Source organism: Halictus rubicundus, chromosome 2 (genome assembly GCF_050948215.1).
Source record: "Halictus rubicundus isolate RS-2024b chromosome 2, iyHalRubi1_principal, whole genome shotgun sequence".
NCBI lineage: Eukaryota > Metazoa > Arthropoda > Insecta > Hymenoptera > Halictidae > Halictus > Halictus rubicundus.
Genome location: NC_135150.1, coordinates 9249015 through 9266966, shown reverse-complemented (window position 1 = coordinate 9266966; position 17952 = coordinate 9249015). Strand labels below are relative to the sequence as shown.

General features: G+C 32.4%; 4 protein-coding genes across 12 annotated transcripts; 3 read left to right on the top strand and 1 right to left on the bottom strand.

Annotated features, from left to right (window-relative positions):
* Positions 1 to 456: 456 nt before the first annotated feature.
* Positions 457 to 3047, top strand: LOC143364880 (WASH complex subunit 1). Of its 3 annotated transcripts, XM_076804981.1 has the most exons (6): positions 457 to 530; positions 600 to 942; positions 1039 to 1313; positions 1382 to 1511; positions 1588 to 2143; positions 2217 to 3047. In XM_076804981.1, exons 3-6 carry the CDS (start codon positions 1292 to 1294, stop codon positions 3045 to 3047), a joined length of 1539 nt encoding a protein of 512 aa, XP_076661096.1. In that variant the 5' UTR covers positions 457 to 530; positions 600 to 942; positions 1039 to 1291. The 3 variants fall into 3 exon arrangements, with proteins under 3 accessions (XP_076661096.1, XP_076661093.1, XP_076661094.1); XM_076804978.1 differs by having other exon boundaries at positions 489 to 942; XM_076804979.1 differs by having other exon boundaries at positions 489 to 942; positions 1018 to 1313.
* A 689-nt stretch (positions 3048 to 3736) lies between these two features.
* Akhr (Adipokinetic hormone receptor) lies at positions 3737 to 6514 on the top strand. 4 transcript variants are annotated; one of them, XM_076804986.1, is made up of 8 exons: positions 3737 to 3836; positions 4046 to 4409; positions 4923 to 5071; positions 5152 to 5257; positions 5440 to 5647; positions 5739 to 5862; positions 5937 to 6069; positions 6144 to 6514. In XM_076804986.1, exons 2-8 carry the CDS (start codon positions 4137 to 4139, stop codon positions 6213 to 6215), a joined length of 1065 nt encoding a protein of 354 aa, XP_076661101.1. In that variant the 5' UTR covers positions 3737 to 3836; positions 4046 to 4136; the 3' UTR covers positions 6216 to 6514. The 4 variants fall into 4 exon arrangements, with proteins under 4 accessions (XP_076661101.1, XP_076661102.1, XP_076661099.1 ...); XM_076804987.1 differs by lacking the exon at positions 3737 to 3836 and adding an exon at positions 3840 to 3978 and having other exon boundaries at positions 5952 to 6069; XM_076804984.1 differs by lacking the exon at positions 3737 to 3836 and adding an exon at positions 3840 to 3978.
* A 665-nt stretch (positions 6515 to 7179) lies between these two features.
* Positions 7180 to 10797, bottom strand: Pgant7 (N-acetylgalactosaminyltransferase 7). 4 transcript variants are annotated; one of them, XM_076804964.1, is made up of 12 exons: positions 10577 to 10797; positions 10148 to 10323; positions 9875 to 10080; positions 9601 to 9767; positions 9325 to 9532; positions 9079 to 9255; positions 8758 to 9001; positions 8456 to 8677; positions 8265 to 8363; positions 8069 to 8194; positions 7535 to 7681; positions 7180 to 7430 (listed from the first exon to the last, which is right to left on the bottom strand). In XM_076804964.1, exons 2-11 carry the CDS (start codon positions 10301 to 10303, stop codon positions 7541 to 7543), a joined length of 1746 nt encoding a protein of 581 aa, XP_076661079.1. In that variant the 5' UTR covers positions 10304 to 10323; positions 10577 to 10797; the 3' UTR covers positions 7180 to 7430; positions 7535 to 7540. The 4 variants fall into 4 exon arrangements, with proteins under 4 accessions (XP_076661079.1, XP_076661086.1, XP_076661074.1 ...); XM_076804971.1 differs by having other exon boundaries at positions 7180 to 7383; XM_076804959.1 differs by having other exon boundaries at positions 7180 to 7681; positions 10148 to 10353; positions 10577 to 10796.
* Positions 10798 to 15121: 4324 nt separating this feature from the next.
* Waw (Translation factor waclaw) lies at positions 15122 to 17949 on the top strand. Its single transcript, XM_076804947.1, has 7 exons — positions 15122 to 15463; positions 15543 to 16361; positions 16449 to 16688; positions 16787 to 17052; positions 17139 to 17353; positions 17423 to 17635; positions 17704 to 17949. Exons 1-7 carry the CDS (start codon positions 15378 to 15380, stop codon positions 17827 to 17829), a joined length of 1965 nt encoding a protein of 654 aa, XP_076661062.1. The 5' UTR covers positions 15122 to 15377; the 3' UTR covers positions 17830 to 17949.
* The last annotated feature ends 3 nt before the right edge of the window (positions 17950 to 17952 follow it).

Below are 17952 nucleotides of genomic sequence, written 5' to 3'. Positions count from 1 at the left end.
CACAATTTCCAGATCTAAATCCTATCGACCACCGTTGGTCTGAATTAGTAAGGATTGGAAGTATTGGAACACATCATGTTAAACACCTAAGCAAGATTTGAAAGAAGCATTTTTCGACGAATGGCACAAAATAAGTTCAAAAGTCACAAGAAAATTAGTACATTCAATGCCTAATCGTCTAAAAGCTGTTATAAAAAACAAAGGATTATATGCTAAACAATAGATCAAATGTTGTAATAAGTTTGTGTTGCAAAATCGTAAGTGTGCCAATACTTCTGTTCCGCTGAAAACGGACCTTTATGTTTACTTTATTATTTCCCTCTATAATAACCGTTTTTAAAATTCATTATTCATGGTACATTTAAACTTTAGAGTTGAAAGTTACATTCTACAAAATAATTAAATAAAGAATCACATTCATTCTAGATTTGCAAAGAATTTTATACGAAGACACGGCCTGTGCCAATACTTTTGTTCGGCACTGTACATATTTCAGCTAATATCACAGCAGAGAGGAAATTCTTCTGATTGTAATATATGAGATTATTAAATATAATTGATATAAGTTGGAAATCTGAGTGTACGTTTAATGTTTTTAGGATGACCGCATGAATAATTGCTTGCGGTAAAAAGGATTTATTCAAGGATATACCAGTGCATGTAAATATCCGAATTTTGTACACTATGCGCAGAGCACTTTGAAGTAAAATATATATGGAGGGCTCAAAAGCTAATCAGTAAATCCCCGAGCATGAAAACTGAAATATTGAGTCTTTTGAATCGTAGTTACAACTAAGTTTCAAATATCGCCGCGCTTTCCAACGTTTCCAATCCCTTGCATGCAGCTCAAAATACGCACAGTATTTTCTGTGTGCAATCTCTCCTTTCTTTTTTATATGAAAGACAGAGATATCAACGCAGAAGTGGCAACTCAATCTGTATGTAAGTACTTATCTAAGTCCAAAATTTCGAGATAGTACATGAAAAGTTCCGACAGGAGTTTAGCCTTTGTAAAAGTTCTCTGTGCTCTGATTTCAGAAAAGATGACATTAGTGCCCCTCCGTGTTGTGACTTATAAGTAAAAGTGTCAATATCCTGATGTTTCCTGTATCTTATATCTATGATTTAGTTAATTTTTAAAGATAGTAGTACACTCAAAAAATGTGTTGGTAAAGAATGTAGTATTTACGAGAATTATTAATTCAGCTAAATGGTGCATGTGCTATATATTTTACTTAAAACATAAATTGTTACATTTAATTAAAAGATGTGCCTTTAAAACCTGTTAAAAATGCCGGAACGAATTGAAATTGGTATGTAAAACATTTATGAGTTAAGTTTCAGAATATATAAATACATTTTGTATCGTTCATATATTTAGGTGTTATTCCTGACAATTTAAGACATGAAGAAACAATTGTTCAAATATCAGAAACTCTGGATAATTTAAATTCTGCGGTTTCTTATATATTTGATTGTATCGACAAGAGACTTCATGAAAATAGTCAAAGGTAATTATCATGTTCTTTATTATTAAATATTGTTGTATTATCATATAATTTTAAAGAAACTAAAATATTCCAACAGATTATTAAATGTTAGGAACAGAGCTACAAAACTTCAAGATCAATTAAAATATTTGCAAACAAATTTAAATTTAAAAGCTGTGAAAATGTATTCTGCTGCAAAGTATCCAGCTAATCATACATATAAAGAATATGAAATGGCAATACCGTCTAGGTATAAAGATATTCATGAGATACCAAAAGTTTACAAATGTTCTGTATCTATAAAAGAAGTGCCTGAAACATACTTACCTTCCAATTGTAAAACAGAGGATGGTCAATATGTTGGAAATAATAACTTGCAGGAGAAGTTACAATTTTATCATGTGCGATCTAAGACAAACAAAGATGTTTATATAGACAATAATGAATTATCATTTCCTCTCGATCTATTTTCGATTAGTGCTCTACTATTTGATAGTATGGATAATCCTTACAAGATATCTACCAAACAGACTGGTCAACGTGTAAATGAAAAGCAACAAATCGAAGATGCACCTGATTCGATTATACAACCATGGCTGATGTCAGAAATGGATTCATCTAGTAGCTATCTCTATACTCCAACTTTAGGCGAGGTAAAAGATTAAATATTTAAATATTCCAATATTATTAGACATTATTACTAAATGAAATACATTTCATTTCTAGGTGCCTCAGATAAATGTACCTCCAACACTTCCAGATTTGCCTGGCATTGTTGACGATGAAAAATTTATTTTAGACCTTAATTCTCAAAGTCCTATTGCACCATCTTCAGCAGTAACAACACCTACTGTCCGACTTGATCTTCCAACTCCAACTGCTGACGAAAAAGATTCGAATGCAAAGCATGAACAATATGTTCCAAATTTGCCAGGTTTTACAAATACTGGTTTTTCGAAAGATTCTACTAAAGATATGACGACATTTTCACCACCTCCTCCGTTGCCATTTACATCTTCTGACGTTTCCAATACAGTTCCTTTAAATTCAGAGAAAATTCATCAATCATCCTTGCCATCAATGACACCGCCGCCGCCACCACCACCACCACCACCACCCCCACCCCCACCACCACCACCACCACCACCACCACCTGCATCGGAAACAGATGCCAAAGACTTCCAAATGGATTCTAAGAAAAAGAAAACCAATGAGGAGAAAAATAAAGCAGCAAAATTAGACGATCGTTCGAACTTAATGGCTGCAATTCGAAATGCAGGTGGTGTAGGAAGAGCAAAGTTGAGGCATACAGTGCCATCGGAAGAGAAAGGAAATCGATGGTCCTCCGCATCTGTTGGAGGAGATTTAATGGCTGATTTGCATACAAAGCTAGCCCTCAGGAGAAAAGGAATCGCAGGGACTGGGGGTAGCGCTTTGGAGAGAATGTCTAGCTTAATTCCTCCTCCTCCAAAACCGAGTGACACAACCACGTCGGATAGGAATTCTGCTACCAGCGAATACGATTCTCAGCCAGACACAGATGATTGGGATGAGTAACGTTCAATGTCATTGATCATGTACATTTTAGTTCCATACATGTGTGAATTCTTTCCTATTCAAATTAACTATTTGGAATATTTGATATTAAAGTTCAAGGTTTTAGCTGAAAAAATGAATCTGTAAAGTAAATATATAACAGTACTTTTAGGTACACACTACACTGTGCAATAAAAAAACATGTATATTTGAAATTTGTTTTGTGTAACAATACTTTAGAAACTTAATATTTTCTTTTACGGATACATACTATGCTCGTTGATTAATCTCATAATAATCTCCGAGATAAATAAATTATTAACAAGTTAAATATTCTCAAATGTAGTATTCAATATAAAAAGCAGTTTAAAAATTAATCATAACTGGTCAATCATTGATATTGTCATCATCTTGCGACAATATAATTATGATGGAAACATGTTGATGTAATTATCAGTTTGGATTTAACACTTGACCCCAGATTACTGGGCCAAGTGTCCATGTCCGCTTGTCAATCTTAGTTGGATCGTGAAATTCGTAGTTTTTGCTCGTTCAATAGTTGATGCTGTTTAGCAAAAAATTCATAGTTTAAAATTTATTATTATCGTTGAACTGTTACTTAAGAGTGATAAATAATCACGTGTTCTCTGTTTCGATACGAATTTTTCATTTTGTCTCAACGAGCGATATTTTCGACAGTGGAACATTACAATAAACCTATTGCAACGTCGGTTGTATACTTTATCCTAATTTTATCGCTTACAATCGTTAGCATGCGCCTTTGGGATTGTCTAGTTTTCGAAAATCTGTGTAAATATCATGTATCTACTAATCTAAAAAATTAATTACATATAGAATTAATAAAGAAAAACTGAGAAGGATGGAAAGTGATATTTGTTGTGTATTCTCACAGTGATCAAAGTGCAAATTAATAAAGCACTATTTTGAAACTGTTAGTAAATTTAACCATCTTACATATTTTAATCGAGAGTTTACCTTAATCATATCATCTTTTTCAGGGGAAGTGAGCAGTATGACTTAGAATACAAATTAATTTAGATAACTGTTGCATAAATCAATTTTTTTCTTTTTTTTTGTAATAAAGTTTTTATGATTGCAAGATACATTATGGGGAGCACAATAAAAATTTCTCCTACAACGGAATTACCCAATTCAAGAACCAATGGTTCAAACAATGTAGAGCTTCCAATTGATATGCGCTTTAACGAGGGTCACGTTGTTAGTATCATTGTTTATAGTGTGCTAATGATTGTATCTGCTATGGGAAATACAACAGTGTTAGTTCTAATTACGCGTAGGAAGCGTACATCGAAATCAAGAATACATACAATGCTGATGCATCTTGCAATTGCAGATCTACTTGTAAGTATTACGAAGTATGGTTTTCATGATAGGCAGTATGAATTCTATAAAGTATAGGGAAGTATAATATTTTATATTTCTAATGCTTCAATAGAAATTATATTCTATTCATCTGAACAGAAACAAGCTACTAAGCAATTAACAAATAATATTTAACTTAGAAAGAAAATACATTATGTGTTCTATCTGAAACTAACAAGAAATAAATGACATTTCTTCGTTAATAATACAAAATAGCATATAGTATTATGATTCAACTTAATGTTTCTTTACTTCATTAGCTATGGGATTGTCTCTTTCTGCTTATCTAGGAATAAGTAAAGTGAACTAACTCGTCTGATCTAAATCAGTAATAATCCTATTCCACTCGCTTGACTAGTGATCATTTTATTTCAGTTCTTTTCAGTTTGTCATCTTATTATACTTTTCTAGTCAGAGGCAGATATTTTTCTGTATCTATTACAGATTTCAGTGAACTTTTAATACAGGAATATGTTTCCTATGATTCCTTAGGTAACTTTCCTAATGATGCCTCTTGAAATTGGGTGGGCAATTACAGTATCATGGGAAGCAGGAGATGCAATGTGCCGAATAATGGCCTTCTTCAGAATGTTTGGTCTGTACCTATCATCTTTCATTTTAGTATGCATAAGTATAGACAGGTTGGTAAAACATTTGGTTGTAATTAGCTTATCCTTGTTCAATATACGTTAAAATGATCTATTATATTATATTATTGTAGATATTATGCTGTAATACGGCCTCTCCAACTGTGGGATGTTGATAAGAGAGGGAAAATTATGCTATGCTTCGCATGGATAGGGTCCATTGTATGCTCGATGCCGCAGGTATAATAACTATAAACATTTGTTACACAGTTAAAATAACAATGACTACTTATAACTCCAACAAATGACTGAAGAGTATTCTTTCGACCTTGTATAATGTCTGTGTTTAATGCCTATCAAAAAAATTAAAACGCAAAGTAGAAATAGTGTTTATGTCTGTATATTGTATATATTATTTTTAGATGGTAGTATTTCATTTGGAAACCCATCCAAATATCTCTTGGTATTCACAATGTGTCACATTTAATACTTTTCCAACATATACTCACGAAATCACATATTCTCTTTTTGGAATGGTCATGATGTATTGGCTTCCTCTTATCGTGATAATATACACTTACACAAACATTTTGTTGGAAATTTGTAAAAGATCAAAAAAGAGTGAACGCGGTATGTTTAAGTTTATTTAACGCCTTGATTAGAAATGGGAATATGTGAATCGATTTGTTTCACTTAGTATTACCATTTTAATTGATTTCAGATAAGATTCGTCGTTCTTCAATGGGTTTCCTAACACGAGCAAAAATAAGAACTCTCAAAATGACGGTAATCATCGTTGCCGTCTTCTTTGTTTGCTGGACACCCTATTATGTTATGAGTCTTTGGTAAATAGAATTTATTGATGCTCTTAGATGTTTTGAACATATACAAGTTAATACAAATACAATATGAATAACAGGTATTGGATTGATAGGCAATCAGCGTACAAAGTTGATCAACGAATCCAAAAAGGTCTCTTTCTATTTGCATGTACAAACTCTTGTATGAATCCCATTGTTTATGGGGTATTTAATATAAGAGATCGCAATAAGGTGAATATCGTTTGTTCCTCGTTCCGTTTAACATGTCCAAATTTGCACAAATATATAATTAGCTGATGTTTTAGGCATCTATACGACCAACCACTTTAGAAACTCGGATAACCCCATTATCTTTGTCACTGAAACTGCTCGACTAATGCAAGATTTTTCAATGTAAAAGATACGAAGAATAATTAAGAAGCATTGGAAGTGATGTTCGCACGGTAAACCGATTTTTACTGAGAAAACCGGAACTAAGAATCATTACATTAAAGAATCAATCAAATTATTTTCGTACAGCAAGAAGTGTTGAAAGTTGAAAGATCCGTAAGTTAAAAGAAAACTTTGTAATATGTAAAATGAGGATCATATTGATCGCATAGTAACAAAAAGCTAAACGTTATGACAAATTATTGTATTTGTTTCATTTTCTTAATACATTAACTTTGAAATACCATATGTTACGTATTGTACATTATAGTAAGTAACTGCCTGCCTGAAAGTATGCATTAAATAATTAAAAAAGATTATAAAACTATACTAATAACATGCTCTTTCGATGAGAATCAGTCAAATCTGGAAGCACGCATTCTCACGTTCTTTTGGTAATGTAAGTAAAATGCACTCCAAAAACGGGTTAGATGTGTACATACATTTAAATCAGTTCTTTTATACTGAAACAGTCTTATTTTTCCATTTTGAATGTAAGACAATTCGACAATCTCGGTTCTTTTGTTTTGAAAACTTAATTAACCCTTCCACAGCTTCGCACAAAATAATAAATGTTTATAAAATAGTTTCATTGAAATTATGCATTCTTTTAGATATAGAATTAAAAATCTTGTAATTTTGTCTTACAAATCCATCATGTACAATAGACTTCTGTCATTATCGTAAGTTTATTCACAAAAAAATAATGACTTGTTTTCAGTACTATTCTATGTTAGCTCTAATGAAGTTGGGATCGAAAGTTAATTTCTCGCAAATCAAACAGACTGTGAAAGGGTTAAACAGGAAGAATAAAGTTTAATCTATAGTAGTAAAAGACAAACCACATTGTGTAACGATTATTCAATATCATAGGAAAACATGGAAAAAGATCTCAAGCATAAGATCTTAATGTATTATATAAAACTTTATCTTCTTTTCTTTTGTGTAATATGAACATGAATATTATTTTGAACATTCTCATTTGCTAATACAGTCGTAAGTCTTAGATCAACATTATTAAAATTGTACAGCACCGGTATTTTGTCGTCTATTGTTCATAACCATTACGTATTTAAAATGTATTGTATTAGCTGACCTTGTTCAGTAAACCGAGTCCTTTTAATATAAGGAAAAAGTCAAAAATAGAATCTCAGCTATAGTTTCTTGTAAAAAATAAAAATAGTTAACGCAATCATTTCAAGTTTCACTTGAAAGTATTTAATTTGGCGCATAGCACCTCGTACGGAAACACAACCCCAATACTTACATTTCTTCACCATTGTGGATGAACTTCATTGAAAGACCACTGTTGATAAGTATTGTTGATGTCACATGGCATTAGAGATAGTTGCTGTGTTTGAGGATGAAGTGCCATACATTTCTTGTGCACTCTGTGTAAAAGTGTTTTCGTTTTCTATAAAATTATAGAAATTTAATTGGTTACTCTCAATGGTCTTCTCTACCCTACTACAGGATGTACAAAAATACTGGAGGTGTACGAAAACCCGAAAATATCAGGTATCTGATGATTGAGACGGGTCGGGAAGGCATCTGCTCAAAACAAGTCGGGTTCTCGAAAATTTTGGGATTTTCGAATATATCGGGATATATTCCTAATAGAATAGAATCCTAATATGCTCGGGAATAATCCTGAAAATTGTTGAGAATTTTGATATATTCGAGAACCCAAATATGATGGTGAATTCCAATATATTCGAAAATCTCAAAATTTTCAAAAAGCCGCCTCGACCCAACATTTTCGGGTTTTCGCGCACATCTAAAAAATGTCATTAGCACCTACTTCATCGTATTGCCATGGACCATGTACAGTTCCTAATCGGCAGAATACAAATTTTATTCCTTGTCCGTCTGCCGATACGCATCGTTCTCCGATTCCTAATTGACCTTTTGTATTCAATCTAACTAGCTGAAAAATATTGTTAAATTAGTTATTGCTTATAAGTAAAATAACTTATTTTATATACAACTAATATTACCTGATTATTACCAAATCCATGACAATGAGATGTTGCCATTAGACTAGGTGGTGAATGACCCATTGTATCTAAACACGTACCAGTTGCTACATTTTGTAACTGAAATTTACAAAAATGAAAATAATATACATATATAGTTAAACTGTGTGCATACATTTATAACATAGCAAACATTTCTAGTTTTACTGTACCTCTCCCCAGAAAAGATTGGGTGGCAATTCAGGAAATTTATCAAAAACATCATAAGCTACATTTTCCATGTACCACTGAAAACTTTTACATTTTTTTCGTTTTTTGAAAGCCAGTTGCTCGGATATATCTCCATGGTCAAGTTGTCTTGCAAGGGGTTCTCTTGTGTAAAAGAATTCTTTGTATTTATCATCGAACCAAGTCTCAATAACTCTTTTGTAATTCTATAAGAAAATTTCAAATAAATACCACCTTCAATATTGTTGCTACACATATTAGTTGTAAAACATATTGTATTATTTACTATAGTTATGAGAGGTCCTTTTTTCTTCTGAGCCAATTTGCCAAATGTGTATGGCATAAATCCTCTATATACATGGCCAACGTGTGAACAAGGAACCCAAAGAATACTACCACCACACTGCCATATTTTAAATGACAATTCAAAGTTCTCTCCACCCCAAATAAGTAATCCTTCATCATATGCACCCAATGACAAGAAATATTTACGATTTATTGCGAATAAGCCACCAGCATGAGTAGGAGACCTAAATTAAGTTTTACCTAATACATGCCAAATATTTTTGTACTAATATTCTACGAATATTTTATAGATATAAGTTACTTGTAGGGCATGCTGTTATAAGGTCGTGCTTTTTGTTCTCGCACAGGAAGCTCGTTTTCTTTATAAAGCATTCCCCATTCAAAAATTCCTCTGTATAGGTGTCCTTCTTGGTACACAGGTCGATATTCAAATGTTTTATGGTCGATACCATCAATTATAGGAACAGTCATCACAGTTCTAGAAATATTTAAAAAATAGTGAAACGAAAAAATTTTATTGCTCGACATTGTTATAGAAAAAAATTACCTATCAACAGCAATTGGAGCTAAGAGGGGTGGTAACCAGTTGACATTTACTTCACAGTGGGCATCCAAAAAGACTATAGTTTCACCCTTAGCTTCTCGTGCACCACGAGATCTTGTTCTTATTAAACCTAGCCTTTCATAATTTCTTATTAACTTTACTTTGCCATCCCACTGTTCTATATAAGATTCCAAATCGCCTTTCAAATTATCTATAACATGTTTATTAGTAAGTATTATTCGTATCATTTGCATGTTCATAAAAATATGATGTAATTACCTTTATCGGAAAAATCGTCTACAAGCAGAATTTCTTCCAAAAATTGTGGGGGAGTACGGTTTATTATACTGTGGACAGTTCTCATTAGTACTGACCAACCTTCATTATGGAATACTATTATTACACTAGCTCGAGGAAGTACCTCTGGGTAATTCCAATATTTGCATCTGTTAATCAAATATGTATAATGTTCATATTTGTGTTCAGAGTATATAAAAAATTTCTATGTATCTTAAACTATAGGAATTCAAAGGTATTAAAAACAAAAACTTACTCTGACATTCTTGTATCAGGGATTGATCTGTCTAATGAAATTTCATTAGAACATACCATGTTCATACCATAGTCAGATTCTGATTGCTGAATATCATTTTGTTGATCGTCTCTGAGGATATGAGGTTTACCTCCTTCTCCAGGTCCAGACCTTATCTGTGGATGTTTGTCTTCAAAATTTCCAATTTCTTTTGTTAAAACTGGAACCTATAACGTAATATTAATTGTAATATAATCCTAAGAAGTATGAAAAACATATTAATTTTTAATTTACCTGTTTACTTTTCAAACTGTCTGACAAATACTCTTTAAAATTACTTATTGGTTTATCAGAATAATTACTGATTACAATGTATAATAAGAAAAGGACTAATATACTACCCATAATAATACTAAAAAGACGATTCCTTCTTAGCTGCACAATTCTCATCTTGATCAAGGTAATTATACCTAAAAATTAATAGGTGTAAAGTTCTATTTCTGTGAACAAAGAGACAGCTGCTCAAGTGTTAACATTTGAATACAGTCAAAAAGTCATAAATGAGTAACAGAAGTAACTAAATGAAGGTATATAGTATATTTCAAACACTACAAAAAAGAATACGTTCTTAAGGTATATGGTTTTTATAAAATTAAGATCTCTATTGAGATGCTCTAAACTTTCAGAAATAAGAGAAGTATATTATATTGAAGTATTAATTACCTTAAGTAAAAATTCATAGAATGTATGATGAAAATTAAATTTTATAAAATAAATGTTGCAACGTACTAAAAGAGTACTGAAAACTATATTGTAATAAACTGAATCATTTCAAAAAATCTGAAGCTACGTTGCTTCAAGCAACAGCCAACGTGTCTTTTATAGATATGTGATTATCTGTGTGTACTTGTGTGTACTGTGTACACTGTACAGAATCTTTTAATGTTTCGTATGGTTTCGTATCGTCGCTAGTAAGGTCCCTAGCATATTCAAATTTCTAGAGACATGCATTTAGTAACAATCCGTGCCAAAGTCATCAGGGTCCATTCAGGATCGTACTTATGTAAATATGTATATGTTAACTAGTGATGGGCACCATCGACTAAAAACTATCGACTAAATCGATAGTAGCCAACTACTATTTCAGTCGACTGATTTTTTAAACTATCGACTGATTTTTTAAACTATCGACTGAATTTAGTAGTGGTTGGGTTACTAGTTTCAGTCGACTGTTTTACACGTCGCCATCTTGAAATTTCAAATGTCAGTGTCGCACGATGAAACGAAAAGGTTAGAAATACATGATTATGACAGGACGTACAAATATGCAAGTATTGAAATATGTAATAGATATTTCAATACTTTAATTCATATTAGATGTTAAAATCTTATTGCTATTTATGCGATATAAACTATATATGTGATATAAATAAATTGTGTATATTTATATTTATAACATAGTGTATGAATTTATTATTAAATAAAGACAGATTCAGACAAAATCATTCAATCACGAAATTTACTATCTCTGTACTGTCCTACTATTTATTTAACTAGCCAACATCGAGAATAAGAGTAAATACGAGAATAACCAGTAAAGCAATTCAGTCGACTGAAAACTATCGACTAAATATTTGATAGTATGTAGTAACTAAATAGTAGTTAGTCGATAATGCCCATCACTAATGTCAACTAGTATAATCAATCGCAAAACCACAGACTCGATAGATTCAATACCGGATTAACCAATAGACAAGTAAGACAAATGTCTATACAGGATGAATTCGATAAAGCAGGACACCTAAATATCTCCGTTACTTTTCGTTGTACAAAAAAACTTCGTAGGACAAAGTTACACTGTTTGAAGGGCCACATATAACGGTGCAAGGGAAAAAAAATTCAAGGTCATTTTTATGAGATTTCAAGGTTATCGATGTTTTTTTAAATGGAATGATATATTTTCGTTAACGTAATGTTGTAGCTGACAAAATGACGAATTCATGCATGTAACACAATATGACCTTCAAATGACCTTCAACCCAGAAAAATGGTATAAATAAAATTCAACGTGTAAGATTCATTTGATGTATTTCTGTTACGCCAAATGTTCAAAAATATTCCCTCGAGCTGCTATACATTCATTCAGCCGTGAAGTTACAGAACGCACTGCTGTGTAATTCATTTCTGAGGAAATCGACGCACAAGCCTGGACGATTCTTTCTTTCGTGTCGTCTATAGTCGTTGGTGGTTCACTATAAACATCGTCTTTCAGTTTTCCCCATAGATAAAAATCAAGGGGTGTAAGGTCTGGTGAGCGAGCTGGCCATAATACGGGTCCGTTACGTCCAATCCAACGATTTGGAAACTTGTTATTTAAGAATTGTGTTACGACACGGGAAGAATGGGCCGGACATCCGTCATGTTGATACCACATATTTTCACGAATGTTCAAGGGTGTGTTTCCCAGGAGAATTGGTAACGATTCTCGTAAAAATGCAATGTATTTTTCTACATTTAATGTTCCGGTAATAAAGTGAGGCCCAATTATTTGGTTATCTAAAATTCCGCACCAAACATTGACGGACCATGGTCTTTGTTTGTCGACTGTCCGTAACCACCGCGGATTTTCAAATGACCAATAATGCAGGTTTTTTAAATTTATTTGCCCGTGATTTGTAAACGAAGCTTCATCGGTAAATAATACTTGATTAAAAAATGCTCTATCGTTTATCAATTGTCTCAATCCCCACTGGCAAAAGTTTACACGATTTACAAAGTCTCTACCATGAAGTTCTTGATGAATTGATAGGTGAAACGGGTGAAATTTGTGTTTCTGGAGTATTTGCACTACACATTTTTTACTAATGCCACTTCCTCGTGCGATTTGCCTCTGTTGCGTCGCAGTGTGGTGAAATAGGGATTTTGGTAGTGGGTTCGAGTGCCCGTGGAGCGCTGAAGCGCTCTGCTCGTGGAAGATAAGAAATAAACTTTGTACACAGAGTTAAAGGCGAAAAACTGTTGTAGATTTTATTTGTGGTTCCTTGGAATGTGACTCCCTCAGTTCTACAATGAGTTCTGTTTCATCCTGGAGTTTCAAATCCTTTCCCAGCTTCTTCCTTCTTCCGGTTGCTGCTTGATGGTGATTGGTAGTGGATGGATCTTAATAGCGCACGCACGGGAGTGGGGTACGCACGAGGGTGAAGCCCCGCCAAAACGAGGGACGTGGGGCCATGTGGGACCGAACAAGAGAGAGGTCCGAGGGAGTTCCAAGAGGTCCTTGACTGAGAATTTATGACCTCTTGTCCTTAACTGATTCCGGACTTCGACTATCCCTAGTATATGCAGAATTGGAGAAGCTACTCTAAGAGGCTGCGCGACTTTCTCTAAATTCCGCAATTAGTCTCGCCGACTCGAATTTCGTCAAGGATCTCTATGGAACTCTCCCGGTCTTTCTTTACCTACTCTAAACTATCGCGCCCAAATAAAATACATATGTATGAAATACGCGATTACGTCTTATATTTCAATTTGCCTCTCCGCGCCATTAATCGATACTATATATATCTAACTATGTTCACGTGGTCAACTGGCCACGCTACACCTCGTACTAGCATGAGGGTTTGTATTCACTGCTGCCAGAACATTAATTGTGTTTGCTTCATTCCTTACAGTCCTCACCTTTGTACGTTTTTTATTTTCGACACTACCAGTTTCACGGAATTTATTTATCAAATTGGAGTAAACGGAAACTGATGTACAATTACGATTAGGAAATCGGTCCTTGTACAACTGCACAAATGAAAATCATATCAATCTTATCTTCCTTCGAGTAACGCATTGTGAAACGTTCATCGATAAACTGATCGAGAAATCTTAGAAACTGTGAAAATCTGATAGCAAGAAGGTCTTCTGAGTAATTAGTAGTGGATAGACACGATTCTGTAATAACGTATAGGTGAATGTATATCATAATTGTCCTCCTGTCAACACCGAATCTGTTATTATGTTATGTATTGCGATACATTTGAATGTATAGCAGCTCAAGGGATGTATTTTTGAACATTTGGCGTAACAGAAATACATCAAATGAATCTTACACGTTGAATTTTATTTATACCATTTTTCTGGGTTGAAGGTCATTTGAAGGTCATATTGTGTTACATGCATGAATTCGTCATTTTGTCAGCTACAACATTACGTTAACGAAAATATATCATTCTATTTAAAAAAACATCGATAACCTTGAAATCTCATAAAAATGACCTTGAATTTTTTTCCCTTACACCGTTATATGTGGCCCTTCAAACAGTGTAACTTTGTCCTACGAAGTTTTTTTGTACAACGAAAAGTAACGGAGATATTTAGGTGTCCTGCTTTATCGAATTCACCCTGTATAAGGCCTGTAATTCAGAAGAGACCGGCTACAGTAAAAAAAATTTTTTTTAAAAATGATAAAATATTTTTTTAATAAATCTTTAGTAATAGAAAATATTTATATTGTTATTTTTAAATAATACAAACAGATTTCATCATAATAATTGAAAAAGTAACATTTTTTAAGGGCTGATTAATAACTATAATTATATATTTTTCGTAATACCAGGAACTCTTATATTATACAATTATTATTGTATTAGTGTTTGTATTCTCTATTATTAATAAAAATTTTAAGTGTGATCATTTAAGATTTCTGTAGAAGCAACTTATACAGGGTGTTCCAGAAAGATTGTTGTAAAATGAAAGGAATGATTCCTTAGTTGATTCTAAGCACCCTTTTTCCGTTGCCAATTCCCGCCGAAACGCTTTGTTTTCGAGTTATTAACGAAAAACATGGACCAATCAGAGCACGGCTACAGCGGATGGATTCTGACTCGGAAGGAACGCGTGTACCTGTGTACCTGAAAGGAATGCATGTCTGATTGATTATTGGTAGACTGCGAATGCCAAACTTACATACCAAAAATGAGACAAAAATGAGTAAGTATATAGGTGCAATTTTAAGCAGTAGACAGATTTAAAAAATTTAAGAGCATCAATGTATTAGTTGCAGCTTATGAACATTATTAAAGGCTGAAAGAAATTTGTGTTTATATATTGTTATGAAGTACTTATAATTTTACTACTGGTTGAGGCGACAATGTCAACGAATCAGATTATGAACAGGCAGTTTCTTCTTTTGCCTTTGTGTAGTCCCGCATACCTTCTTTCTAGCAGCAGATAATCTCTATACTCCATACTCTATGGTGTCACGAGTTCACAAAACAGCTCTAAGTTTCTTGAATGAACCTGAATGAACCCATCACATGGCGTTCATTACTATATATATACGTAACATTTTGTATAAACAATAAAAATATAACATTTGTTTATTATACAATCGTCCTTTGTATGAGACCTATAATTGTTTTGAAGACGGTTTTCTTAAGCCGAAATTATGTCACTTACTTTGTTTTTATTAATAGTAATTAGTATTTATGACTTAAATTGATAAATTTAAATAAGAAATAATATTTACTGATTCATTATGACAATAAATAACGTTATTTGTCAAATATGGTGTATTCGGAAAAATTATAAATTTTTAGAAAGATGTTCGTCAAAATTTTATAGGTCTGTATTATTATTAATTTTATTAGGATTTCTTTTAATATTACTGTGTGGTTTTAAATAAAATTAAAGATTTATTTAGTTTTAGGAAATATCTTCATCCTTCTATAAAATGTTATTCTACAAAGTCAGAGGATAGTAAGGAATGTGCAATTCCAATAGAAAATATACGTAACTTTAGTATTATAGCACATGTTGATCATGGCAAAAGCACACTCGCTGACAGACTTTTAGAAATGACAGGAGCAATAAAACAAAATTCTGGAAAACAAATACTGGACACATTACAAGTCGAAAAGGAACGTGGAATTACAGTCAAGGCTCAAACAGCATCTCTTAATTATACGTATAAAGAGACTAAGTATCTTCTTAATTTAATAGATACACCTGGTCATGTAGACTTTTCAGCTGAAGTTTATCGTTCTTTGGTTCCTTGTCAAGGAGTTGTTCTAGTTGTTGACGCAAACGACGGTGTACAAGCACAAACAGTAGCTAATTATTATCTAGCTGTTAAACAAAAGTTGGTTATAGTACCAGTAATAAATAAAATAGATTTAAAAAATGCAAACCCTGATAGAGTGATACATCAATTAGAAACACTATTTAATATAAAGAAAGAAGATATTTTAAAAATATCTGCAAAGCTTGGCACTGGAGTAGAGGATGTTCTAAACGCTGTTGTTGAAAGAATTCCACCACCTGACGTATTTAGAGAAAAGCCATTCAGAGCTTTAATATTTGATAGTTGGTATGATAAATATAAAGGAGCTATTTCTTTGGTATATATTAAAGAAGGATCATTATCAGTGGGAGATCAAATTACTTCAGTACAGAATAAAAAATCTTATGAAATCAGAACTCTTTTTCTACTAAGACCTAACGAAGAATTAGTAAACGAATTGTAAATATCAATTTCTACTTTTTATAATTTTACGGATACTGATAGAGTAGAGATTATATAAATAAAAATTCAATTCTATTTAATTAGAGTTGCAGGTCAAGTAGGATGCATTGCATGCAATATGAGATCCTCCAAAGAAGCAGTTATTGGTGACACATTACATATGAAAGGTCAGCTTGTAGAGCCTCTTCTACAATTTAAAACACCGAAACCCATGGTTTTTTCAGGAGTATATCCTGTTGATCAATCACAATTTGATATGATGAGAACTGCTGTTGAAAAATTAACTTTAAATGATAGTGGCGTATCTGCTGTTGTAGATCATAGGTATGCTTTATAACGATTTGACTAATTGTAAATTAATCATTTATATAAATGAAAGTGTAAGATCACGTGTCCATATATATATTTTTTTTTTCTTTTAGTGTAGCACTCGGACAAGGCTGGAGAATTGGCTTTTTAGGTTTATTACATATGGAAGTTTTTATGCAGCGTCTAGAGCAAGAATACGGTGCCCAACCAATCGTTACTTTACCGAATGTAACATATAAAGCAAAAATATTGGGGACTAAAAATATTAAAAAGTATGGTAGTGATGAAATTATATTCAATAATCCAGCACATTTTCCTAATCCACAAATTGTAACTGAATTTTATGAGCCCATTATATTAGGGACCATTATAACACCAGGTACATATACTTAATGCTTACATATTAATTGAGATATAAGTTTCGTCTTTAAACAGATAAAAAGAATTTTTTAATTGCATAAATAGATAAGTATATAGGTGAAGTAATATCTTTATGTCGTGAAAAACGTGGTGTGGAAAAAGTAACGAAAGATATTGGAAATAACAGGCTAATGTTACAATTTACATTACCATTAAATGAAATCATCGTTGATTTTCACGATTTACTAAAATGTGCAACCTCAGGATATGCTAGTTTTGATTACGAAGAATATGGCTATGAACCATCAAAAGTAGTAAAGGTATTTATAATTACTCTATTATATTTAATAATTCATGTTTTTAATATGTTATAAATTTAAATGTTACAGTTAAATATAGCTTTAAATGGCGCTATAGTGGAAGAATTAAGTAGTATTGCACATGCCAGTAAAGCTGTTACATTAGGTAGACAGTTATGCGATAAATTAGTAAATATTATTCCACGTCAAATGTTCGAGATTTCCGTTCAAGCTATAGTCAACGCAAATATTGTTGCAAGGGAAAATGTGAAAGCATACAGAAAAGATGTTACTGCAAAATTAGTAAGAATACGGTCGTTACAATCATATTTGTTCTTATGCTCTCAATTCTATGATTTATTTTCTTTTAGTATGGTGGTGATGTTACCAGACGAAAGAAATTATTAGCCAGACAATCAGAGGGAAAGAAGAAGATGAAAATGATTGGAAAAATTTCTATACCACGAGATACGTTCATAAAAGTTCTTAAAAGATAATAAAATAAAATTATACAAACAACTGTTGGTTTTTCAATTAAATTCAGCTATGAATATGCCAATTACAGCTACCTTAAATATGAAATAAAACAGTTTAATACAATTAAATTATTATTTATTTCG